The 26,517-nt window shown below is 44.6% G+C and overlaps 1 protein-coding gene across 6 annotated transcripts in view; it reads left to right on the top strand.

Annotated features, from left to right (window-relative positions):
• LOC132667472 (uncharacterized) overlaps positions 1-25,519 on the top strand; it is a 177,155-nt gene extending 151,636 nt beyond the window's left edge. For 3 of the 6 annotated variants that reach the window (XM_060616334.3, XM_081795770.1, XM_060616339.3), the window contains 10 exons: positions 6,150-6,299; positions 7,193-7,246; positions 7,886-8,053; positions 9,910-10,062; positions 10,830-10,964; positions 11,795-11,947; positions 13,632-13,841; positions 17,525-17,645; positions 20,697-20,824; positions 23,380-23,807. In XM_060616334.3, the coding sequence (XP_060472317.3) occupies positions 6,150-6,299; positions 7,193-7,246; positions 7,886-8,053; positions 9,910-10,062; positions 10,830-10,964; positions 11,795-11,947; positions 13,632-13,841; positions 17,525-17,645; positions 20,697-20,824; positions 23,380-23,505 (1,398 nt within the window). In that variant the 3' untranslated portion in view covers positions 23,506-23,807. Of the gene's footprint in view, positions 1-6,149; positions 6,300-7,192; positions 7,247-7,885; positions 8,054-9,909; positions 10,063-10,829; positions 10,965-11,794; positions 11,948-13,631; positions 13,842-17,524; positions 17,646-20,696; positions 20,825-23,379; positions 23,808-25,188 lie in introns of those variants that run through there. The other 3 variants (XM_060616338.3, XM_060616340.3, XM_060616336.3) reach the window with 2 other exon arrangements.
• Positions 25,520-26,517: the final 998 nt, after the last annotated feature.

Genomic DNA, 26,517 nt, shown 5'->3' on the forward strand with positions numbered 1-26,517 from the left:
GATTCCACTTATATGAGGCACCCACAGTAGTCAAATTCATGGAGACAGAAAGTAGAATGGTGGTTGTTAGGAGCTGGGGGGAGGGCGAATGGGGAGTTGGTGTTCAGTGGGTATAAGAATTTCAGTTTTGCAAGCTGAAGACAGTTCTAGAGATCGATTGTACAACAGTGTGAATGCCACTGGACTTTACACTGAAAAATAGTTTAAATGGGGGCACCTGGGTGGCTCAGTTGGTTAAGCGTTTGACTCTTGATTTCAGCTCAGGCCATGATATCAGGGTTGTGAGTTCAAGCCCCACATTGGGCTCCATGCTGGGTGTGGAGCCTACTTACAAAAATAAATGGTTTAAATGGCAAATTTTACGTTACATATATTTTACTACAATAAAAACAAACAAAAAGGTTGTAGCTCAAGATCTGCTCCACTCCTATGTATACACTTTACTCCAACACTGAAGATGGGGTCATCTAGGAAAGAAATGAAAGTATTAGGACAAACCCATATCAGGTATGACTGAAACTCAAGTCACACTGATCAGGTTGGTACCTGCCTGCCAGTGTCTTGGAATAATGAGACGCCAGGACGTTAGACCCCTCCAAATTCTATGCCTGGTGGACTTCTAGACTTTTCTGAATGATCTGCAAAGACAGGGAACTCACTCTCTTCCAAGCCCACCCCCTATCCCCAGCCATTTCCTGGCAGCTCATATTTCAAGCAGCTTTTACTGAGCTGGATTTGGCCTTCCACCACCTCCATTGTGGATCCTAGTTCTGTCCCTGGAACACCACAGATCATGGTTCTGACCCCTCACAACAAGCCTTTGGATATCTAAGGGCAGGTCAGTCAGAGAAGCTCAATTACTGCCACTGCTGGCATGTGTGAAGCCTCCGTACAATTACAATGAGGGACCTGCTATAGTAGCACAAACCCAGACAGGTGCACCTCTGCGCCGTGGATTACAAATAGTCACCCCTTCCTCCAGACGGGTGCAGTCCAAGCCAGGGCACATGGACTAGGAAAGAGAGCAGGCGCCGCGCTCCTCCCTAACCTCGGTGCTTCTGTACCAAGTACAGACCACACACGCATACATTGAGGACCTGAGCCCAGCCTTCTCTTCTTCAGACTAAACTGCCTTCCTTTCCTTTGATCACTTTATATGAGCAACTCTACCATCCTGGTCAGTCCCCTCTAAGTTCAAGATTGTCTGACCGGCAAAGAGTGCACTTGTCCTGTGTGTCCTTTGATTAATGCCCATGAGTGTGCCTGGTATTGGGAGCCACGTCACTGTTGACTTATTAGGCTGACAGTCACCTGAAGCCCACATTGCCTTCAGGCATCCTGCTGCTGCCATATTATTAGCCTCGGTCTTGTTCAACTTGGTCCACGGTGAACTTCTTAAAATCCTTAAAAATCTGGATTTTTATCATTCAGCACTGTCTCCCTCTCCCAGGTTCTTGTCAGCCTGCCCTCAGTATTCTCATTCAAGTCATTACTAACCGTGTATGCCAGGACAGGTCCCAATCCTTGTGCTACCCCCTATGGTCCCCTTCAGGCTGACCACACTCTTTGGGCACAGTCTTTCAGTGGTCAGAAGCCCATCCAGTTGTACTGTCACCCAGCCTGTGTTCTCCACTGGTCCACAAGGTCCAGTGGAGAAACCTTTTAGATGTCCTGCTGAAATCCAGATACACTTCAAGTGCTATATATTTTCTGAGGAAAGGTTAATCTGACCTGATTTTTCTTGAGTCCATATTGGCCTCTAGTGATCTTTGCTTCTTTCCCCAAATTCTAGAAAAACAGCCTTTCACCATCAGTTCTAACATCTTGCTCAAATGTCATACTAAACACACCGACCTGAAGTTAGAGACTGACCCTTATGGCAAATCAGAACTATAATAGTCTGTTGTGTGGATTCCAGAACCATTTCCATTCATATGTCAAAAGTCATTCACTCATTTAGCAAGTATTTATAGATCTCCTATTTTTTTCTAGGCACTTTGTTAGATTAAAGGCAAAAGGTACAGTTCTTGCCCTCAAAGAACTTATGGAACCAGGTGACCCAGGAGTGTCAAGAAAAGGCACTTCATGTTAAATGCTTTGAAAGAGGCATACACAGGGGATATAACCCAGCTAGCAGGTAGGGAAGAAATGGGGAAGACTTCCTGGAGGAGGTGTTGTTTGGGCCAAGTCTTAAGGCACAAATAAGAGTTGGCCAGATGAAGAGGGGCTGAAGAAGGAAGGCAGAGCAATCTAAGAAGGGAGTAGAGCAGAGTTCAGAAGAGGACACTGAAAAGGTGGGCAGGGCCAGTTGCTGAATGACATTGTAGGCAATCCTTAGGAGTTTGGATGTTATCCCAGATTTCAGCGGGAAATCATTGAAGCATCTTGTCAGCAGAGGTGGGTTTTATAAACATCATCAAAACACCTCGTATGTGCCTGATAGATACTAGATGAGTTATGAGGGGCTTCAAGAAGAAGCAAACCACAGAAGGGCAATTTGCTTCCAGCAGAGCCAGACTTTTGCCATAACAAGGCCTAGCACCTGCCATGCTTCACCCCAGGCTGGCTCTCTAGATCAGTCTATGGGGCAATCTGGTGCTTTTCCAGCCAGTGCCATTCATCATAGTTCAGATTTAACTGTTGGTGAAGGAATCAGGCCACTGGAGAACATGATTTTCACTCTGTAGTTTTTATGGAAGCCTGGGGCCTGCCTTGAAGGGGAAGTTGGCAGATGAACCCACTTCATGCTGCATTTTGGCACAGAGCTGGCATTTAGTGACCTAGGAAGGCAAGAGTAGGCTGCAGAACAGCTTTTAAGAAACAAATTGCTCTGGGGGCACCTGGGTGGCTCAGTAGGTTGAGTGTCCCACTTCAGATCAGGTCATGATCTTGCAGTTGGTGAATTTGAGCCCCGCGTAGGGTTCATAGAAAAATTATGTCAATAGAAGCCACACAGGCTGTAGTCCCACAACAGATGCTGTTCAGGCAGCTCCAAAGGCTGCCTCTGGAAGGCTGGGTAAGTCTGCAAAATCAAAGATCACTTGGAGAGAGAGACTCCTAGGAGCTTAGGAGTCTCCCTGCAACTCTCTGTCACCTGTCAATAACAGTTTCCTGTCTGCCCCACCTCAGACTTGCTCCCCACTCCATGTCCCCACTGCAAATGCTCTGGCTGGGCCCTTATCCCCTCTCCTTGCCTTCACACTCACCCTCTATGCATCATCCCCTTGAGTTGATCTTTCAGCTCAATCTCCTGAGGCCCCAACAGAACCACTGAGGGAAGGAAGCAACACAATTTCTCTGGCCTCCAGGGATGCCCAAGGGGGCTCCTGGCCATTCCTACCTCTGTGGTGTAACACAGAGACTCACCCAGAGGTGCCTCACCCTTACTAGGTAAAATATCACACTGGCTAAGAGGGAATGGTAGAGAGCCATTGTGGTTCAAGTCTGCATTTCTGTTTATTTGGGATCCTATATCTACTATGGTGGCTATAGTAACATTAGTTTGAGAAGTGTTTGCCCTGCTAAAAAGCCGTTGGAGGCCTGGCTGGCACAGTCGGATCCAGACAGTGCTGTCCAGGACAGCAAGGGGTGAGTCACTGTGGCCGATTCCAAGCACTGGGTCCAGGCCACCTGGAAAGGGTCACCAGCCTTGATGGCCTTTAATGTGGTTTCGCAATGTCTCAACGTTTCGGGCTTTCATCATACTTTGTCTGGGAAGTATTTCCTTTGTCGTTACTAAGTCCACATAGCCTTGACCCTTTCACCATAAAGAAGTCAAGGGCCATCAAATCTTGATTCCCTTTGCCTTGGTGTCAGAAGCTAAATCCAACTGTCTTACTGATCACTTTCCAGAGCAGGTTAGATTGCCCCAAATCCTACTCCACTAAAAGGGGCCCCTTGAGGAAGCCCCACAGAATGAGAGAGGGAGGCTATGTGTCCTCCTCTGACTGCCTGGCCCTGCTCATGAAATCCCCCATGAGCAGAAGTGTTCATCCACTGTTTCCATTCTACATCTCTTCAGTGTGCCTTGCCAAGCTGCTGTGGATCATGATCTTTACAAAAGCTTTACTATCTTTTCATTAGGTTATACATTTTGTTTATTTGTACATTTTATATATAATTATCTTCATTATATAAACATGTTATGATTATATTAGAAAATAGAAATATCATATATTGGAAAATACACTCATTAGCTTACCCTCATTGATAACTACTATTAGTATTTTGGCATATTTCCTTCCAAACTTCATTTATAGTTTTTTTTCATTCATCAACATTTTTTAAGCCAAGTTAGATTATTCTACATGCCCTTTTATTGTAGTGTACTTTTTTTTCACTTGAGTACATGTTATCAACATGTTCCCCTGTCAATAAACATATGTCCACAGCATAATTTTTGGTGGCGGTTTGATATTTCATTGTACAGATGGATGAAAAAAATTCAACCTGTTTCCCTTTATTAGTCACTTTTGGTTGTTGCCATTTCTCTCTTCTGTTAGAAAGATCAAGGACATCTGTTTACATATATTTTTGTGTATCGCTTTTATCATCCCCTAAAGATAAAGTTCTAGAAGAGGAATTACTGAGCCAAAGGGCATGAACATTTTAAAATCTTTTCACAGATACAGCTAGTCTGCCCTCCAGAATGCCACATTGATCACCCTTGCCATCAGCAGTGGTGAGCAGGCTGTTTCCCTCCATCAGTACTGCATTTTATCACTATTTTCCATCTCTGCTAGTTTGCCTCAATAACTTGCCTTGACAAAGTCTGGCTGCTCTTTCTCTGAAAGTCAGTGGGGACACTGAGGTTGCACTGATAGGACCATGAACTGGGGCTCACTGGGCCACAGGACCCACCCCAGAAGTCCCCAGATCCTTCTGTGGCAGACTGCCACGAGGCCTGGAGCCCTCGTGACCCTGAAGTATCACAGATAAAGCTCATGTAAGCCTGCAGGCTGGGTCTTGGATTGGGCCCCCAAAGACCCCCAGATACACTCAATGATACACACAAAGGGTCACACATAGACACAGAAATATATATAGACATTCACAGAGACATACATGAGAGACATAGATACACATACACATATACACTAATGCATACAGACACAGACGCACAATCATATCCTTAAATGCACCCCAGATGCACTCACTGATACAGACACATAGAGACACACAAAAACACTCATAGACATGCAGGCCCTAGTCAAGGTAGGTTGGTCCTATCTTCTACATATTGGTTCCCATTTCTCTCCACAGATTAAATCTAACCTTGCCTTGGAGGGGTGGACTTTTCTTCTTTTCCTTAATGGTTATCTCTTCAAAAGGATGCCCAATTTCTTAGAGAAAGGGGAAGAAATGGGACTGCCAAGAGAATGAGCAGTATGACCCTTCAATCACAGCTAGAGGGGTCCCTGCCAGGTGCTCATACTTCAGAGAGCCCCTCTGGTTCTTCTCCTTTCACTCTTCCTCACAGGGTGAGAAATACCTACAGCCAAGTGGACATGCCCACTCAGATCCCTGGCCCTCCTTCTAGACCACACTTCAGGTACCTGAGACCCTGGAATTCTCCCTGGAAAGTCCCCAGATCCTGCTCCCCAGAGGGAGAGTGTACCTTACTGCCAGTGTGCATACCCTGGCCTAAGGAGTAGTCCAGGGTGGCTGTGTAGAGGCATAGACAGCTGACTGTCCATTTACATGCATGTGAGGGCCATCTACAGTATGATGTGAAGCCAGAGGTAGAAAGAGAAGGGTGTCATGCTGCAAACTCTAGGTTGGTGACCAGTTCACTCCACATCACCACATTTCAGCATAGAACACAGAGTAGTCCAAGCCTGGCCTTCCAAACAATTTTGAAGATCTATTTTTCAAAGTAGGAGAATTAATAGTTTGTTAGTTTGATTTCCAACCTTTAAGCATCTAGAATACTTAGGTATGTGGCAGGTGGGCCTCCATATGTACTCTTGTCCCTGCCCTGCAAATACTAAGAGCAGACTTGAAAGAGAGACTTGGAAGGGTAGAGCCCATGTTTTCTATGGAGGAGAACTAGACATGGGTCTGTGAGCCAAGGCAACGTGTGCCATGAGCCCTGGCACAGTGAGGCTGTCCTGCTGGAGCTGCTGTGAATGATGCCCCTTCCTTTTCAGATCACTTTCAGGAAAGAGCACCTTGAGGCCTGCCTCCTTTCCCTGGGTTGTGAAGTGATGGCAAGAGAACGCAGCAACTTCGAGAGCTACTCCATGTATTATGAGCATGTGTTGGAGCATGCTAGGCAGAAGCTCTGCCAGAAAGAACAAGTACGTTCCCAGAGAGACAGGAAGTGTGATGGGGAAGGTGTGGATAGGAAAGCCTGGGAGTCACTCCAAAGAGAATAGAACAGAGGCTAGGGGAGGTGTTCTTATGCAAGAACTGAGAATGATTGGTACTCTCCAATGTCTCTTCTCACTGGCTCATTTTCTTGGGCTCTGGTATTATCAGCTGCAAGAGTGATGGCTCAGAAACACTGGGTTGTGTGCTTTGGAGGCGTCTAGTGGAGAATATGAAAAGTTAGCGACAAAGGAGCAGGTCACCACTCCACCCCCGCACCCCCGTCGCTCCCCCAGGGAAGATGCATAACTGACCTTCCCACCTAAGCAACCCCAAAGTACCTTGTGCTATCCATGGTCTAGCCTAGAAGCCAAGATCCTTGAATAAACTCTGTCTTCAGGATGCACTTCACGGGTCTCATTAATGAGACTTCCTTAAAATGATGTCCCACTGGTGGGACCCAAAGGGTCACTTCTCCTGTCCTAATTGCACACCGTTTTAAAATGGATTGCTTCAGAGGTTTGGTGTAATTTTACTTTTCACCTAAGAAAAGTGCAAAAACCTGAAAAAAAAAAAATCAAATGAAGCATTCAAATATCAAGCGAGTCTTGGCCTTACCCCCAGTTTGGCTTATCCACATAGCCAAGTCTTCTGCATTAGTGTGGACACCTGGAAGTTCATGCTGCGTTTAGATCTCATGTTGGGCATCCTAAAGTCCGATGGGACCACAAGCACAGTCCTGACTCCAGGTGGAGCTTGAGGAGCTCAAAATGAAGCTCCATTAACACAAATGGGAGGTGTCTGGAGCATGGTGTCCTGAACTGAGCCATGATTGGAAGAACAAATGGTTGAGTTTTGTTGTACATTCTTTTCTCCTCTTCAGGAATTAGATCTTATACGAAGAGGTTCGGGTCCTCCTGAAGACAACGCTGGTCAGGTAGGTTAGTTATTACCAAAAAGTTTCTCTTCTCCACCTCACAGATCCACAGTCTCAGCAGTAGGAAGACAGGAAACTTCCTAGCATTATTTTCTTGTGCCCTGTAGAAGTCCCATCAATGAAGATCCACTGCAGAAACACCTAAGGAGTGTGTTTTCACTTTTTAAGCAATAAGGGCTTTCTTTTTCTTAGCTTTTTGGTGGTTTTTGTTTTTTGTATTGCTTTGACTTATATTTTTCTTGCTAGTTTTTGGGTTGGGGCAGAGGACTTTTTCCCCACACAAGAGGTATTGAGGCTGAGGTGTCAAGAAAGGCCAATTTGCAAATGGAGACCAAGAGAGCGGAAGTATTTTATCCGATTAAAAAGTGCTTAAATGTGCCTCTTCTGGGAACACTTATATATATGCCCTCATATAATAGGCAACCATTTATTGAATACCTATTATATGTCTGGCACTGTTCTGAGACCCATAAACCAACCTTCAATTCTGCCATCCATATTTGTACAACAGGATGTTCACCTCTTTCATCAGCTTCAAGGTAGAAGAGCAAATTTGACGCTGATATGCAAAGAACTATTTTGTAGTGACAGTTTGGAATTTTTGAGTTATTTTCCATTAAACAATATTTGTGCTGTTAGGTTGCAGAGCTCAGTCATAATATGATCATGGAAATCACTGCTCTGAGAGCTCGACTCACAGATTTGGAAGAAGAAAATCTGAATCTCAAAGAGAAGATTAGAAAAGAAGTCCAAGAAGAATATGAAGCATTAGTTCAGGCTCTGTTTGTGACATGTTTAGACATAAAAGTAAGTGACCTGTGTCGGACGTCTGGGCAGTCCTGTGAGAGCCAAGTGTTAATGACCTCCACAGCCACTAAACACAGAGTGGTCACAATGACAGAATGGGCTTTGTGGTAACCAGAGCCTGTTGGGCCCAAGAATTCTCTGGCTCTGAGTGTTCACTGCAGAGAGGGGTCAGTGATGGGTTCTCATTATTTTACCATGATAGACACTAAATTTTAGGTAATTTAGTTATTTGCTGTTTTCCTCACTTGCTGCCAAGGGCCATTGTTGCCATCTGATTGCTGTGAAGGACAGGTGGGGGTGTCTTCTCCAAAACCCCCAATGGTTAATATCACTGTTTGTCTACTGAGTGTGACCATCCAAGCAGGAGAGTGCAATGCCCTAAGCCAGGACAGACCCTGGTGTAGGTAGCAACTGGCACCTCCTGAAAGCTTACTGGACAGATTCAGAATTTGAATTAGCTGTCAGTGATTTTTTTCTGGCCTTCAAATGCCCACCAGTCTTTCTCTCACGTCCAGTGTCGGGCAGCTGCTGACCTGTAAGTGAAGGTCCATCCAGAAAAGGAGCAATGGGGTGCCTGTGTGCCCACGGCACTGTAGAAGCCTGTCACTTTCTTATGATGTCTGAAGAGCTATAAGATGGAGGCCCCATGCCTAAAATGGGCCATCACAGAGCCTGGTCCAGCTGCCCCAAAATTGTGAATTTCACTACAAACCCACCCCCTCTCTTGCTAGTGGATGTTTCCCAGAGCCAGCCCCCAGTGGGTCCTTACTTCGCTGTCTCTCCTGGAGGATTCTGGGTCCCTGAAGTTGTTACATTGACAGGAGCTTCCACCAGAGCTCTGCCTTGGCCTGGTCATTCCAGAGAGGACCAGAGATTCCTCCTCACTTATGAAGGGTCCATAAAACACAAGTGCTTACAAATATTAAAGAATCGAAACCAAAACGCATTGGGCCTGGTATTGCAGGAGAACAGACAGTGAAGTCTGGAATTGCTAAGTCATCTTCCAGGAATGAAATTATTGAAAAATTTCTTAATTTTTTTTTTAACTTATGCCAGATTCCTAGACAGAAAGTGGATTCTCTACTTCTCCCAGGCTAACCTAGTTCTGCAGGCCACCTGAAGCAGAGACTCTCTGTTCTACCCCAGACTCCTAAGTAGGTGGGGAAGCTTTCTCTGTGTGGCCAGGAGCCAGACTTCCTGCCATGGCTGCCCAGCTGGGCACTATCTTCCTGCTTTCCTCTCCAGGGAAGTGGTTCAGAGATGAGAGGACACCCAACTCTACCCTTCACCGGAGGATGCTGGGTCTGTAGTTGTACTTAGCAATGATCAAGCTGTTCCACCAAAAGCTGTTATCCACAAGCCATTCAGAACAGACTATTTCATAATGAGACTTCTGCTAAAACCGAAATGGGAAAGTAGCCAGCCTGATTCCTTCCTCTACTGTATTTTTAATGTAGTTCCTCATTAGTGGCTCATCTATATAGTGTTTTATCTGGTCAGATTCTGCTGAGTCAACCTGATTGCAAAAACCCCTAGGTTCAAATTCTCAAGTAACCCTTTGGGGGAGGAGGAGTGACTCGGTTTTCCACCTGTGACCTTCCACTCTTCTATCCATTCAACTTAACTTGGCATCTGGTAACTTAGGCTCTAAGATGTGTAGGGTCCATCTGATGAAGCCCTGTGGACTGAAGACAATAGTAAAGGGGGCTGATACGGAGACTTCCAGATAATACCTGATAGAATAATTGGGTGGATGATTTTTTTTTCATGTGAAATCATTTCTGAAAGTTAGCTTTTAGAAGGCAAAATGACTCTTCCTCTACTGTCCTTCCTGAACTTGAGTCTGCAATTTGCAGGAAAAACTGGATGAGAATCAGATGAATTTGATCCAGAAAGTGTGTGAGCTCATTGGCGAAGTAAGAACAGAAGGGATTGACAATATGAAGGCCCTAAAGAAAAAATGGGGCTCTGCCAGACCTGATGAAGGAATGAAAGAAAACCCAGCCAAAGTACGTGATTTCATTTAGCGATAGGATATCAGCATTTCATCTCAGCATCTGACCCTACCGCTCACTCTGTATGCATTCCAGTCTGGTTTCCCTGAAAAAGCATTGCATCAGACATTTTAAAAGGGCACCAGGGCTCACAGCACACTTGTGTTATCTTCTGGAAGGCACGTTTCTTTTTTTCTTTTTAAAGTTTTTATTTATTTTGTGTGTGTGTGTGTGTGTGTGAGAGAGAGACAGAGACAGAGAGAGACAGAGAGACAGAGACAGAGAGACAGAGAAAAAAAATATGTGAGTGGGGGAGGGGCAGAGAGAGAGGGAGAGAGAATCCCAGGCAGGCTCTTCACTGCCAGCACAGAGCCTGACACGGGGCTCAAACTCACAGACTGTGAGATCGTGACCTGAGCCAAAACCAAGAGTCAGACCCTTGGGGCACCTGGGTGTCTCAGTCGGTTAAGCACCCGACTCTTCGACTCTTGATTTCCACATTTCCAGTCAGGTCATGATCTCACAGTTTGTGATATCAAGCGTCTCCATCCCGCCCCAGGGCTCTGCACTGACAGTGTGGAGCCCGCATAGGATTCTCTCTCTCCTCTCTCTGCCCCTCCCCCACTTGTACTCTCACTCTCTTTCAAAATAAATAAATAAACATCAGAAAAAAAAAAAAAAAAAAAGGCTGAGCTACCCAGGTGCCCCAAGGCCTGTCTCTGATGTTAGCATCTGTGCCCTTCTCATGGGGGCAGACTTTTCTGAAAGTAAGCCTTTCTCAGCAGGAGCAGCTGCGTGCCTTGGAACAAGACAACTGCCGCCTGTCTGCCCTGGTGTGCAAAGTGAGGAGCCTGGGCCACTGGAGGTTGGCTGTGCAGCGGGCTCGCTTCCAGGGCCAGCTGAACAGGGCAGAGAAGGTGAGTGTTAGGAGAGGGAGGCCCGCCCACCCCGCACAGCAGGGAGTGACTGATGAGGTGGGGGGCTGGCTGACCTGGGGGGCTGGTCTTGCCCTGGTGTTGGCAAGACCAACCATCTTAACGGATCTCACAGTCAACAGTCGGGGAGTTTTCCAGGGAAGTGACTGAATGTCAGAGCCCCCAGAGAAATAGGAAAGAGCCAGAAGCCAATGGCAAAGAAGCAAATGGGAGAACAGAGAGTCTAGCACGAGAAAAGGGGAAAAATGGAGGGAGGACATCCCGAGGGTTTGAGGCAGCTTCATGCAAACACCGTAAATCTTTGAGTTTTCAGACATGATTATCTGAGGAAAATGGAGTAACAAAATAAGTGGAAAATCGGCTTCAAGGCAAATTGGAACCAAAGCACATAAAAATAGTGGTTTGGAAACTTTCACTTAGTGTTTCTGAAAGTCCCTATTTGCTCTGCCACACTGTTCTTCAGTGAGGACACAGAGAAGGCGACTAGAGCTTGTTTCTACCAGAAGTGTTTTTTTTTTTTAATGTTTATTTTTAAGAGAGACAGAGAACAAGAACATGAGTCAGGGAGGGGCAGAGAGAGAGGGAGACAGAGGATCTGAAGTGGGCTCGGACAATGACAACAGTGAGCCTGACCTGAGGCTCGAACTCACAAACCGTGAGATCATGCCTGAGCCAACTGAGCCACCCAAGTACCCCTCTACCGGAACTTTTTAAAAATGATGGATAATGAAGTGGTTTAGAGTCTCTTCTGAAATGAAAACTATGGAAAGGAAACTTATTTCCTATCTTACTGTGTTTGGGGGTGTTCACAGGAAGCCATGCAAAGTAAAAAAGAGTGTTTGAGCATCAAGCTGATGGCAGAACAAGAAGCGGTTTTATTTCATCAGCAGTTAGGGGTGCTACGGCAGGCCCTGGCCGGGGCTCAGGCCGCCAACACCAGGATGCGCAAGCAGCAGGATAACCAGGTATCTGAACACCAGAACCCCTCTTCCTCCCTCCCTTTGAGCTCGCTCTGCAAAGCTGACTGTGGCCCTGGAAGCAGCACCCTGCCTCCTGCAGCAGTCACCGGGACTCCACAGCTGAGGCCAAGCAGGAGGCACTGCCAGAGAAAGATGGCCCAGACCTCAGCTTCGCTTCTACATCCTTTCTAGCCCTAGACACCAAGGAGAGTGGCCAAAAGTTGGCTAAGATGGTGAAATACCACCCTTACAAAAGATCGTTCTTCGGTGTGTAGTGTGTATGTGTATGTGTTTCTCAGAGGATCTTTTTGCCTAGAGGGCATCTTGGGATGTAGGTCTCTGCCTTTAGCCCAGTCCTTTCATCTCCAAGCACGCTTTCCATCGATAGTGACCTTCTGCACGTGGAGTGTGGCCTAGCCATCAGCGTTATTCCCCAAACAGAGTCTTGCATTCTTTCCTGATGATCCACCCATACTAAGTCATAATTTCAGAAGTCACTGCTGCTCAATAAGGGGTAGGCACCACAATGAAGGTGTTTCCAAGTTTAAGCTCTAATAACTGGGCCAGCTCTCCAAGCATGAATGAAGCAGAAAGACCCTAGGTTTAGTTTTCTTATTTTTATTTCTTTTAACAGTTTTGTATCTTTTTTTAAGTTTATTTGTTTATTGAGAGAGAAAGAGGAGAGAGAGAGAGAGAGAGAGAGAGAGAGAGAGAGAGAGAATCCCAAGCAGGCTCCCTGCTGTCAGCACAGAGCCTGAGCAGGGCTCAAATCCACGAACTGTGAGATCACGACCTGAGCTGAAACCAAGAGTCAGATGCTTAACTGGCTGAGCCCCCCAGGTACCCCAGAAAGACCCTAGGTTTAGAAAGAGAAGAGTTGAGTTTAAATAAGAGTCTGGGAAAGCTGGGCATATTTAAAACACGACATATAATTTGTTCCTTTTGGACCTGACATCCTCTGTTATTGTGCACCAGGTGAAGAATGGAGTATAATTATGTAAACTGTAACATCACCATACAAATATTATTAGTATTAGTATTATAATTGAGGATTGGACATCTGGTACTTATGGTGCTACTGATTAGAAAAATTTCAAAACAGAACCAAATTATCACTACGCTTTTCCTTCATTAACCATCTGGAACCTGGCTTCCCCAAAGCTATTTTGGAAGTCAAAACAGAGGCAAGATTAGAACCTCCCTTCTCCACTCACTGCTTTGTATTACATCACTCCTTTCTCCCCAGGCAAACCCTTCCCAGCTACGTCATGATAAATGCTCAATGACAAGGCAAATGTAGTTTGTGGTAGATATAAATATGTGATTAATAAGTTAAGTAACATACATACTATCATCAAGTTTGGGCATTAAAAGACCAAATTTCTTGACCTGTACAGTGGCATTACCACTTGCCTGGCTTTTGCTCTTTGTTTCCTTTGTTCTCCCCCTGACTGTTGCCTCAGGGCTTACAGTCCAGGCCGAGCTGGCCTAGATCCTGATAGTCTTGCTGCCTGCTAGCCCAAACAGAAAGGCCAGCCTCTATTACCCTGAGCCCGGGAATATTCCACAGAGTTGCGCCCCTGGGCCCTACTGGAGGGGTTGGCTATTGTGCTGGGCAACTTCTTCCCCACCTTTTGGTGAGAAGAAAGACTCTGCCTTCTTCATTTCCTTTGGCCTTTTCCTGCCACAGGCTCAATTGCTGAGAGAGCTGCAACACAGAGTGACCGAGGAAGCTCGCCACAGGCAGCAGCTGGATCTAATGAAGGCCTCCGGCATGGAGAAGCTCTTGGAAGATGTGCGGCAAAAGGACCAGCACCTGCAGCTCCTTACTGAAGAGGCAGAGAGGGCTTCGAAACTGGGCCGGCTTCAGCAGAAGAGAACTCAGACAGAACTCCGACAGGTAACTCCCGTGGGAGGTAGCAGCCACTCGAAAGCCAATCGGGGTGCACCAGCCAGAGCTGGCATTCTTCTGGCATTCTCCCTGCCTCTGGTGTCCTCCACCTTTGTCATTTCTAGGCCCACAGGAAAACGGAAATATTTCTGCCCATGTTGGGTGATGCTCAGGTTGCCTATGGTGAGAGAGGACGGTTTGACTGCCTCAAGGCCCAGAATCTTGGCACCTTTAGAACCCATGTGGGAAACATGTTTCCATCTGGCTACAATTTCTGAGCTAGGGAATCCTTTAGAAAATTCCAACGGTAATCTGGAAAAGCAGCAAGCATTATGGAAGCTATTATAAGAGGATTTTATTCAAGGTGTTTCTGGAATTTTAGAGACAAAAAGGAAAGGCAAAAGTGATTTCCAGACACAATATATTTTTGTTAAATATACCCCTACAGCAAGAAAAGAAAAAAAAAAAAAAAGAGGAGGAAACGATAGATGTAGATGTGGATTAATGCAGGTTCCAACACAGGAGAGCACAGAATGTAATCCAATACAGAAGGGAAAAGAAATAGCACCTTCCAGAGCAGGCACTTCTCATGTATTCACTGAAGGAATAAATCACTTCGTTCACCAGATATTAGGAAAGAGAAGTTGGAAAGTTAAATTAAATGATTGGCCGGGGCGCCTGGGTGGCTCAGTTGGTTAAGCATCTGACTTCGTCTCAGGTCATGATCTCACAGCTCGTGAGTTCAAGTCCCATGTCGGGCTCTGTCCTGACAACTCAGAGCCTGAAGCCTGCTTCAGATTCTGTGTCTCCCTCTCTCTCTGCCCCTCTCCCACTCTCTCTCTCTCTCTCTCTCTCTCAAAAATAAATAAAAACATTTAAAAAGTTAAAAAAAAATTAAATCATTGGCCAAGTGTTTCAAGGAGGAGATCAATGGGGAGAAGTCTGCAAAAACAAAGGACAAAATTTTAAAAAGGCTAAAAATTGAATTGAGGCAATGCTAGAGAAAATATTTTTGGAGAAATGGAGAGAAAATGAGTAGCTTTAGAATAAAAGAAAAATTAGAATTTCACATTTATTTCATGAAAAATAAACGAAAATATGACTTGAATCCTTAGAAACATTTGGTGTCACATATTTATCTTTCAAATTAGGCTTTTCTAGAAACCAGCACAAAAATAAGGAGTTCATCTCTCTAGTTAATAGCTAATTTTTGTCTAACGGCAGAGATTCTAAAAGCAGTCAAAAACATTTTGAGGCTTCTCTCAACAAATACATGTCTTTAGTGTATATATGTAAAAATGATCACTGGCTGTTTCTAAACCGCCCTCCACCTCTGCTAGCAGCTCCTGTCCCCTGGGCTTATGGTCTCACTTCTCACCAACTAGCAATCCACCTTCAGCCAGCAAGAGCCCCTATGGCCTACAGTGACTTCTTTAGTCCATCTCCAACCTCCAATTCTGAGGGCAGATTTTGACTCTCTGACCTTGGAGAGCATGAATGTCCTTGCCTACCTCCTGTTCCTGGGGATGCTCTAGAGTCAGACTTCCTGATTCACACTCCAGGGCCTTCCACTGTGTAACTTTAGGCTAGATCTGTGGTCTCTATGTGCTGTAGTCTTCTCGTTGGTACAGCGGAGAACGATATACTCATTTCACGTGATTTTTAGGAGGATTAAGGTAATTCAGATGAAGCACTAAGATCAGAAACTAATACACAGCTCTTGATAAATATTAACTGTATGTCTTTTGGCTGGGAATATGAAGGTGAACACTTTTGGAAACAGACTGACCTGGATTGGTTGTGGGATCTCGGGCACATCTGTGATGTGGGGTGGGGTCCTTTTTAAGGTCCTAACACAACACAAGGTCCTTACTAAGCATGTTTCCTTCCTTTGTTAATATTTTTCCAATTGGTTTAGCCCCAGCCTGGCTCAGAGGTCTTGATAATGTTTTTCTTGATATGGTTTGATATAGTTTGATAAGTCTTGATATGGTTCCTGTCTATGGGGATCGAGGAGCCTACACCAATCCCTGCAGTGCATAGAGGCACCTTGGGCCTAATTTGTATTAGGAAGTTTTCCTAACTCTGGGGATCTGATCTTCTACTGACAGTTACAGTACACTTGAAAGCATCTGCACGCACAAGAAACTGCCCCTTTAACTTTTGTAGGATGAGCCTGTAGGTTATAGCGTCAAAACCTCATAGGCCTTCTGGTTGGGTCTATGCAGACAAGAGTGTGCTGAATTTTTGAGATTAGCCTGTGGATTAGCTTGCTGGGGCTACTGTAACAAATTGCCACAAACTAGATGGCTTAATACAACAGAGATTTATTCTCTCACAGTTCAGGAGCCCAGAAGCCTGAAATCAAGATGTTGGCTCTTCCTGGGGGCTCTGAGGAAGAGTCTGTTCTATGCCTCTCTTCTGGCTTGTGGTGGCTGCCTGTAGTCCTTGACATTCCTTGGCTGGTGGCTACAGCACTCCAATGTCTGCCTTCCTCATCCAATGGCCTTCTCCCTATGTGCCCCTCTGTGTGTCTGTACCCTTTCCTCGTATAAAAGCATCAGTCATTGTACGTAAGGCCCACTCTTAATCCAGTAGGACTTCGTCATAACTTAGTTACATCTGCAAAGACTATTTCTAAGTAAGGTCACATTTTGACGTTCCAGGTGGACATGAATGGGGGAGCACTATTAGATCCACCCTACTATTCTGACTTTTTTACAATTATTGCCTTTTTATACTTTATAATTTTATGATATCATTAGAATCATATTGCTTTTTTATACTTCTGAATAATTTTTATAATTCAATTACTTTTTATCATCTATATCCATTTATATTTATACAAATAAAAATAAATTTCAAAAGAAGACACCTCCTGTCTATTCAGATGAGGAGCACCTTGGATCCGGCCACGTGGGTCAGCTGTGCTAGCAGAGAGCCACCCAGATAAACACAAAGATCACCTCTCTGGGGCACCTGGATGGCTCGGTCGGTAGAGCATTCAGCTCTTGATCTGTGTTCAGGTCATGATCTCACTGTTAGCGGGACTGAACATGCTGACAGTGTGGAGACTACTTGGAATTCTCTTTCTCCCTCTCTCTGCCCCTCCCCAACTCATGCTCTCATTCTCTCTCTCTCTCTCTCTCTCTCTCAAAGTAAATAAAAAACATTAAAGACAAAAGCTCGCCTCTGAGTATGGGCCTTATATAAGGCCAGGGAGATGGTGCTCAGGGCATCCCTGCAGATGATGAGCTGCACTGAGCTGAGCACAGAGATCTGGAAGAAAGATCAAGTCTTTCCTTTGCTTGAAACTGTCGAGACTTCCTCCTGTCCTTGGAGTAGTTTTGTGGCTTGGCCTACAAGGTCCTCTGTGAACTGAGGGCCCTTCTCCATCTCTTCTCTTCCCCTCCCCTCTGGTGAAATAAACATAAAGGATATAAATTTTGTGAGTAAACTCCTGGCTATCATAAGGTAATAAGGGGGTGCAGGGGCTGCCTCTGCTCATCTTTGGTTTAAGTTCTCGGCCTTCTTGGAGCTCTTGATTTTCAGAAGGCTGAGTTCAGCCTGACCAGGACTGTGTGAAGATTTATATTCCTGGGGTGGCCTGGACCCACACTCTCCTAGTAACCCCAGGAACTAAAGTGTGCACCAAAAAAGCATCTCTGCTTCCTAAGCACTTTTCCCCTCAGCTGAGAAGCCGGCTTGTCCAGGAACGCAGTGTGAAGCTGGATGCTTTCCAGCGCATAGAAGAGCTACAAAGTCAGCTTAATGACGCTGAGCGATTGTCTGTCCAGATGAGCTCACCAGGCGGTAAGCATGTCCCCTACTCTAGCTAGAACAAACCCCCAGGGTCTGGGGTCTGAATTGAAGGAGGGTCTCATGGGCCAGCCATAACAACCCAGTGGTTATTGCATAGGTGCTCCATGATGTCTGTTGAATGAATGAATGAATGAATGATACATGAATGAATAAAACTTAATTCTGATTTGCAGTCATAACTTTCTACTTTAGTAGAAAGGTGACTCCAGTCACCTTGGAGTACTGACATCCAATCCTAAAAGATTTCAGTCATAAAAACTGGTCTCAGGAGGGTGTAATGTACCACTTAAAGAACACTGGGTACTTTACTATATTTTGAAGCATCTTAATGTCTTGGGACATCAATGACCACGTTTCTCAAGTGTTATTTATAAATATATTATGATTCTTGGGTGCTGGGGGCTTGAGGAGTGCTATGCAAATGGCAATCAAGATAGCCCTCTGGGCAATGTAGCATAGAGCAGAGGCCAAACCCAGGATGTCTCTAAACTGGCTTCCTTCCCTATAAGTTGAGGATGAAATTAATTCCGAGTTCTTTTCTAGATCTGACTATCAAAAATATCATCAAATATCAATAACCAGGACTGAATAACTGCAAATGTGGTTACTATACTTTGACACTTTCATACCTGTGTGTCCTTTATGTTTGCTTTTGGCTCTTTACCAGTTGAATATATAAGATCTTTCACAAACAGAAAGATCAGTGTCAGAGATCAAGCAAACAAAGATGGAGTTACTTTGGGTTTGCTGAGAGCAGGGCTGGGCTCGCTGGTAAAGCCCAGGGCTCTCCCCTCTGCCTCTGTGCCTATTGCCTGGGCCCTGACCACGGGGGGAGGTTTCCCACCCCAGCTGTGCTGTCCAAAGAGGAAGAGCATCAAAAGTACTCAAGGGCCCTATTTTGGCCACTGACGCTGAGCAGTTCTGCACCTTGAACTCTCCTCTCCACACTCCATGGGATTTTCCTGTCTATCCCTTGCCCCTCTGTCTCCAGCCCAGCTAAGCACCCTTTTTTTTTTTTTTTAAGTAAGCCCTATACCCAACGTGGGAGTTGAACTCAGGACCCTGAGATCAAGAGTCTCCTGCTCTGCTAGCTAAGCCATCCAGGCGCCCCAGCCAAGCATCTTTTTAACCTCTTTTTGGGTTAACGTGTCCTTTCAAACTGCCCTCCATGTCCTCCAACACCTGCACATTTATGAAGGAGAAGCAGAGTGAGGCATGAGACAGGTGCAGGGTGGGGCAGAACCCTAATTCCCAAGACTGGTGATGTGGCAGGAGTGAAAGAGAAGTCTCTTTCCCAGGAAGCAGAGCTAGAAGTTTCTCCTAAGCCCCAGCCCCCACCTGTCCCCCACTGCAGTGACTCATTGGAGGGGAAGGACTGGGTTGCACCTGTCTATTTTGCCCAGCACTCCAAGAGGACAGCTATACTATTAATGTGACAAGGTAGAAGTCAGTCATTCCCACTCCTTTCTCAGCTGTTGTCCAGATGAAATCATGAAGTGACCGAGGTCTCTCCTTTCTGTCGCGGTGGTAGCAGCAGCCACCCTGCTCTCTGCATCAGAAGCATCAGAAGCAAAGGCAGACTTAAGGAGCAAGCTCTCCTTACTTGGCATTAGCATGGTGTCCCCTTAGGATCTTGCACCTCTTGAGGAACTGTAATATGCTCTAGTGCAGTTAGTCTTAAAATGCTTAAGGAAAAAAAATGAAATCACTTGGCTGACAAAACTGTGAAATGTTCAGAGGTAGAGCAGCTTCAGTTTGCTTGATCCAGGTCTGACATACTTCCCCGGGGCCTGACTCCTCTGTCTGCCCCTCTGGGCTCCAAGAATGCTGGGAGCAGAAAGGAAGTGGAAGTAACCCCTCGGGAAGCGAGATGACTGCCACTGCTGTCCCTTCCATCCTCTGTTCCAGCTCACATGGCAGGAGTGAGTGTAGAGATGGGACAATTAAAAAGGATCAGCCCCTGACTGGCCTGACTCAGGTCATATGCCCGAATTTGAACAAATCACGGAAGCCAGAGACTAAGATGCTTGGTGGGTTTAAGCCCTGCTCACATGTCCCTCCCCTGGAGCTGAAGATGGGTCAGCTCACTCTCTTCTCTTCCCAGAAACTATTTTGTATCTTCCTGGCCTCTTCAGATCCTCAGACGCTGTCCTCCCCAGCCAACACTTTACCTCCAGTTTCACAGAGCCGTTAAAAGCCATCATGTGGCAGAGATGGCTGGGTGGCTCAGTCGGTTAAGCATCTGACTCTTGATTTCCACTCAGGTTATGATCTCAGGGTTTGTGGGTTCGAGCCCCACATGGGGCTCTGCGCTGACAGCGTGGAGATTGCTTGGGATTCCCTCTCTCTCTCTGTCCCTCCCCTGCTCATGCTGTCTCTCAAAATAAATAAATAAACGTTTAAAAAAAATTTTTTTAAAGCCATCACATGGGAAACCCCTCTATTTTTTGACCCCAGCCCACCTACATTAGGTACTCAGCTGCTTCTTGGTCCCTTCTGGTAAAATGGAAAATGTGCCCGTTTCTTCCCTGGGCCAGTCCCAATGCTCGAGATCCCATTTGCTCCTAGCTTTTCAGGGACTCTGAACTATTATTTATCTGCTTTCTCTATATATACTCATATTTCCTACCCAACTACCCTTCTAATCTTGTAAACAACCATTATTATTGAGTATATACATACCAGGATCACAAAATCCACCCTAAACTAAAATTAAACATCTACCCAGTTGGTTGAGCCAGGAATCTGGGAGCTATACTTTGTCACCCTGTAAGTCCAGTTAATTACCAAGTCCTATTAACTTGAATATCCCTAAGTCTGTCCACTCCTACCCACCATAGTCCAAGTCACCTATCATGTCCTTCTCTTTCACTTGGTCATGTGACCCGCAGGCAAAAGATTCCATGCAGATTTTGACATCTTCATTCAAAATTGACAAAGTTGGATTAGATGCCCATTTCAAGCTTTTCTAAAATTTTGTGGATTAAATCTAGGCCCATATATTGCAACCAGAGATATAATTTAACATTTTCAACATTATAGGACTTATATCTCGGGCTCAGTACTCCCTGAGTTCTGCTTCCACATCATTCAGATACTCCCAGCAACACCTTTTAAAGACTAATCTTATGAGCAGTAAAACAACAAGAAGGATTCAAAGGCCAGAAACTGTAAGTAAAGATAAATTTGATTATATATGTGAAACAATGAAAAATGTAAATATGAAATTATGGTTTTAGGTTAGGTTTTTTCAAACTTACATTAAAAAATTATATATCAGGGCACCTGGGTGGCTCAGTCCGTTAAGCATCCAACTTCGGCTCAGGTCATGATCTCGTGGTTTGTGGATTTGAGCCCTGCTTTGGGCTCTGTGCTGACAGCTCAGAGCCTGGGGCTTGTTTTGGATTCTGTGTCTCCCTCTGTCTCTGCCCCTCCCCTGCTCATGCTCTGTCTCTCTGTCTCTCTGTCTCTGTCTCTCTAAAAAATAAATAAACATTAAGAAACATTACATACCTGGCTGTTATCTAGATACTTGGGTCTAGATAATAAAATTCTGGATTTCTCCTAAAAAGGCTTTGTCCATGAATTGTTGCCAAATCGATGTGTTTGTGGGAAGAAGGATGGTGCAGGGTTTCCTACTTTGCCATCTTGCCAATGCTACTCCTCAATAATAGAATTCTGATGTCGAAACAATTCAGCTCAAAAGCACTTACTCAATTACATTTATTTATTTATTTTTAAATATGTTTTATTGTCAAGTTAGCTAACATACAGTGTATACAGTGTGTTCTTGGCTTCAGAGATAGACTCCCGAGATTCATCATTCACATACAACACCCAGTGCTTATCCCAACAAGTGACTCCTGATTTCAGCTCAGGTTTGAACCCAGGAACTGTGAGATTGAACCTGAGCCAAAATCAAGAATCAGACACTCAACTGACTGAACCACTCAGGTGCCCCATTTCTCACACGTTTTTAAAACTTTCTGCTGTGCCAGGGAACTCAGATAAGAGATCTGATGCTGCTAGTTAAAAAAAAGTGTTTATTTAAATAAATGGATGTGGAAGTCAATGTCCACACTTTGCTGTGTTCTGTGTCTGAATTTCTTCTTTTTCTTCAGTCATCTACAATAATTAACTAGCAGTTCTCACAGTTCATGGGTTCAAGCTCCGTATTGGGCTCCATGTTATTGGGGTGGAGCCTGAGAGCTTGGGATTCTCTCTCTCCCTTTCTCTCTGCCCCTCCCCCTCTTGCTCTGTCTCTCAAAAACAAATAAACTTAACAAGAACAACAACAACATGTGAGAAATCTACCCTCCAAAGAAATTCTTGGCACACAGATTAGGTCCAGGTATAGCATGTATATGAAGATTTTCTTTTAACTTTTCAGCTTTTAGTGTATGTAAAACAATATTTACACCCTCCTCTACTGCATAAGTATTACACCTTTGCCCAATTGTTTTTCAGAATCCCCTCCAGACATTTCCATGTCAACACATTTAAAATCCTTCCCTCTTAGGAGGCAAACCATAAGAGGCTCTTAAATACTGAGAACAAACTGAGGGTTGATGGGGGGTGGGAGGGAGGGGAGAGTGGGGGATGGGCATTGAGGAGGGCACTTTTTGGGATGAGCACTGGGTGTTGTATGGAAACCAATTTGACAATAAATTATATAAAAAATAAATAAAAATAAAAAAAATTCTTCCCTCTTGCTTTGAGAAAAATTAAAAGGAAAAGATTTAATCATTCTGTCAGAGAAATATGCCATTCTCAAGTCTCTTTTGAGGGTGTAATTCTGCAGCTGATGGTCTGGCTATTGGACCAAAAATTTGCTGCAGTATTTCTGAACATGCAGTTAAAGAGTCATACACAGAAAGAGAAGAAACAGGTCAGGAATGTGCATTTGAGATCCTTGACCAAGTAGGGCCACCTTATTAATGCCCATCACTGGCTCAACTTACCAGTCTCTGTGCAGTCATCTTTCACCAAAAGGTAAGATTCTAGTATATGTCTATTTGTTTCTGCAAAAGCCTTTTCCAAAAGGAAGCAATATTCAGTTGATGTGTATGGAACCACAAGGGCTTTTAAGACTCCCTCCATCCCCATTTCACTCCCAAAAGCAAATGTTGCTGTTGTGCGGGTGGTCTGCAATCACAGCCATGGTTGAGAGGCTGCTTAAGTAGCCAAATGCATCAGAGGAGAGCCACTGTATTTGAAAGATTCAGAAGGGTGATGGTCTGAATAAACCCTAGTAAATAAGGGAGTGTTTTGTGGGCCCATTGGCATGTGAATAGAAACCCCAAGCAATAAACCTAAGATTCAGGAAAGGCACAAAAGAATTGGAGCCTCTTCAAATCTATCTAAGCTCTGACTTCTTAAGGCCTAAGAGACAAATCAAATAAATGCATATTGAAGAATAATTTATACATGGCTGGAATGTAAGACCACCAATGATTTTCTTAACAAAACAAAACACTGCACTAACACAAATGATAAAATATTAAGGAATTTTTAGATTACTCCACATATGGGATATCTTTTTCTCCTTAGCTGGGAAAGGCTTCCTTTGATAGACTAATTCTTGATCAGTTCACTTTATGACATGTGTCAAATATAAGAAGGCACACTAAATGGCCTAACCCAGACTGAACCAATGATCTCAGTCTTAGTCGTAACGGTGACTTTTAATGATATCTCCAATATCTATTTAATCTTTATATTTCAGGTACCTATTAAACACAAAAAAAGGGTTGACAACGTCTTTCTACCCAATGTGGTAGAAAATGTTCACCTTTCAGCTTTTCAAGTTCACACGGCTCCATCCATAATCCCAGAAGGACCCAACTGGTAATCATATGCCCTCCAAGTTTTCTTTCTTTCTTTTTTCTTTTTTAATGTTTATTCTTGAGAGACAGTGAGAGAAAGAGCATGAGCAGGGGAGGGGCAGAGATAGAGGGAGACACAGAATCCAAAGCAGGCTCCAGGCTCCGAGCTGTCAGCACAGAGCCTGACACAAGGCTCAAACCCACAAACTGCGAGACCATGACCTGGGCCAAAGTCAGATGCTTAAGCAACTGAGCCACCCAGATGCCCCTCCAAGTTTTATTTCTTTGAGCATCTGAATGAATAAACATGATTCGAACCTCCACTAAACCTTTATCTAATTTTTATTATCAGTATCAGAAGATATAGTATGGAATGATTGAGATGATAACATCCTAAAAGTTCCAGGTGAAGTAGGATTTGGCCTTATGTCCTAAGACGGGAGAGTTGATTTGCATTTCTACAACCTAGGGCCTTTGGTCAACAAGCAGCCTCACATTATGGGTTCTAGATTACTGACGAGGTGTGTTAGCCAGGAGAGATGTCATTGCTGCTAAGCAGTATTTATTAACAGTGAAAAATCAGCACAGAGATACATCTAAACAAACTTCAAAGCACTTATTGCTATTTGTTTCACTTAAGAACAGCATCCTCTCTTAATAGTTTTTTTTATTCTTCCTACAAATACTAAAACCCTCTTTAGACTTTTGTAAAGTCCTAATCCAAGTCTTTTTGTTCAGACAAGAAAATGTATCTTGGGTAAAGGAATAAATAGGTAGATGAATGAACAGAGTAGGCCAGAGAAATATTTACATACATAAATTTATACATGATATATGTAGCTTTTCAAATTAAGGAGAAGGTTGAGTCTATTCGAAGTAGATTAAATTATCACCTTACACGATACATAATGAATTCTGAATGGATTCCAGATATATATGCACACACACACACACACACACACGCACACAGACATATATACAAACATATTTCTGAAATAGAACATGAAAAACAAAAGCCAAAAGGAAGATTGATGACTTTGATAGCAAAGCTAAAAATTCAGCATGACAGGTGCCTTGGTGGCTCAGTCGGTTAAGTGTCTGACTTCGGCTCAGGTCATGATCTCACGGTTCATGGGCTTGAGCCCCACATTAGGCTCTGTGCTGATAGCTCAGAGCCTGGAGCCTGCTTCGGATTCTGTGTCTCCCTCGCTCTCTGCCCCTCCCCCGCTCATGTTCTGTCTTTCTCTGTCTCCCAAAAATAAATTTTAAAAGGGTTAAAAAAATTAAAAAATAATTTTGTTTAATGTTTTTATTTATTTTTGAGACAGAGAGAGACAGAGCATGAGCGGGGGAGGGGCAGAGAGAGAGGGAGACACAGAATCTGAAGCAGGCTCCAGGCTCCAAGCTGTCAGCACAGAGCCCAACACGGGGCTCGAACTCACAGGCTGTGAGATCATGACCTGAGCTGAAGTCGGATGCCCAACTGACTGAGCTACCCAGGCGCCCCCCCAAAAAATTTTTTTTAGTTCAGTATGACAAGGTATGGTGCCAGTTATCAACTTACGAGCTCTTAGCTCTAAATTCATCCTTGTCTGCTATGATGTAATTAATATGGACCATGAAAATATTTCTTCTTCGCCAACTACAAGATATTAAGCTTTGTCAGTAGAGAGTACTGGAGGGACACTGGAGGAGGGTTTCTTTTCCAGATTCTGGGGTGCTTCTCTAGGCAGGCTCCTGCCGCGGGTGTGGCTTCTGCAGCATGAGGTTTCCGTAGTGGATGCGGCTTCGTGGTGGATGCCATTGGCAAGAGTCCCTCCGTGAAGGGCTTTCTCCTCCTGCCCCTCCTTTTGTGAGGGCTGCTTCACAGCCTCAGTGAACTTCTCTGCCATCCAGTGAGCCGTGGTCACACCCTGTCCAAGGAGGTCACACCCTCTCCAATGGATGGCAGCCCTGGAGGGTAATGGCTGCTCACTATATCTGCTCTCCCTATATTCTTCAGAACTCTCTTTATTACTGATCAGCCATTCCTTCCATTACTTCAATCTCTTGTTATAGTTAATAAGTCTTTATATTAAACTTTCCTCAGTTTGATTACTGTGTGTGTCTGTCTTCTAATTGGCCCATGAATAATACAGAACTGATACCAGTAGTAGAGGGTTCCTAGGGGACAGACTCACAAAGGTGGGATTTGGGGATTTGTTTGGTTGCACCCTTGGGCTTGAACATGGTGCTGAGCTCCTTGACAATAGGAAATGGAATGCTAGTAATCCTTTGCATGCAGTGGCATGACAATTAACCAAGCTGTTATCCACGGTAGGTTGTGATAAAGTACCTACTGAAGTGTGTGCTTTGGGAGCCCAAATTGCTACCACACTGACTCTCAGGGCAGTAATGATGACCATAAATACTGGGGTGTGGGATGGACTTTTTTGGATGCACTTCAGCACTTAAGAAGAAAATGACAAGTACTGGTCCTTTAGGCTTCCACAGTAGCCTTTTAAAAAATCTATTTCTTGTAGTCACAGGGGTAATACTGCTAAAAATGAAACACACATTTTAATTGTGCAGAATGCTGAATTACAATGACAGTTGAATTCACAGTCCTGTCATTTCTCACTGCTGTTGAGATGGGCTGTCTCATTTCAGTGGTCAGGATGCAATCCCAGAATAGCAGCAGGCAATTGCCAAGGACAAGGTGGGTATGTCTATTATAAAAAGGGCAGCAGGGACATCTCAGTAGTCAGATTACAGAACTGGCACAGAGAGATCTTTTGCTGGTCAATGTGTTCCCCCAAATGAGAACATATGGGCAGCCAACTAGAATACTACTCCATCTATATAGGAGGAAAAACTCTGGTAGCCTAAGCCTGGCCTGAGTCAGCACAGTGGAGTGTCACAGTCTCTCACCCAGATTCCATACCTAAGTCAATTCACAGAGCAGGGCCCCTTGCCTGCAGGGGAGGCTGGATCCCCCTTGAGAAAGGACCCTATACCACTGCTGCAGGTACATTGTAAATCTTCTTCCAAACATTTTA

Source organism: Panthera onca, chromosome B2 (genome assembly GCF_046562875.1).
Source record: "Panthera onca isolate mPanOnc1 chromosome B2, mPanOnc1 haplotype 2, whole genome shotgun sequence".
NCBI classification, from domain to species: domain Eukaryota; kingdom Metazoa; phylum Chordata; class Mammalia; order Carnivora; family Felidae; genus Panthera; species Panthera onca.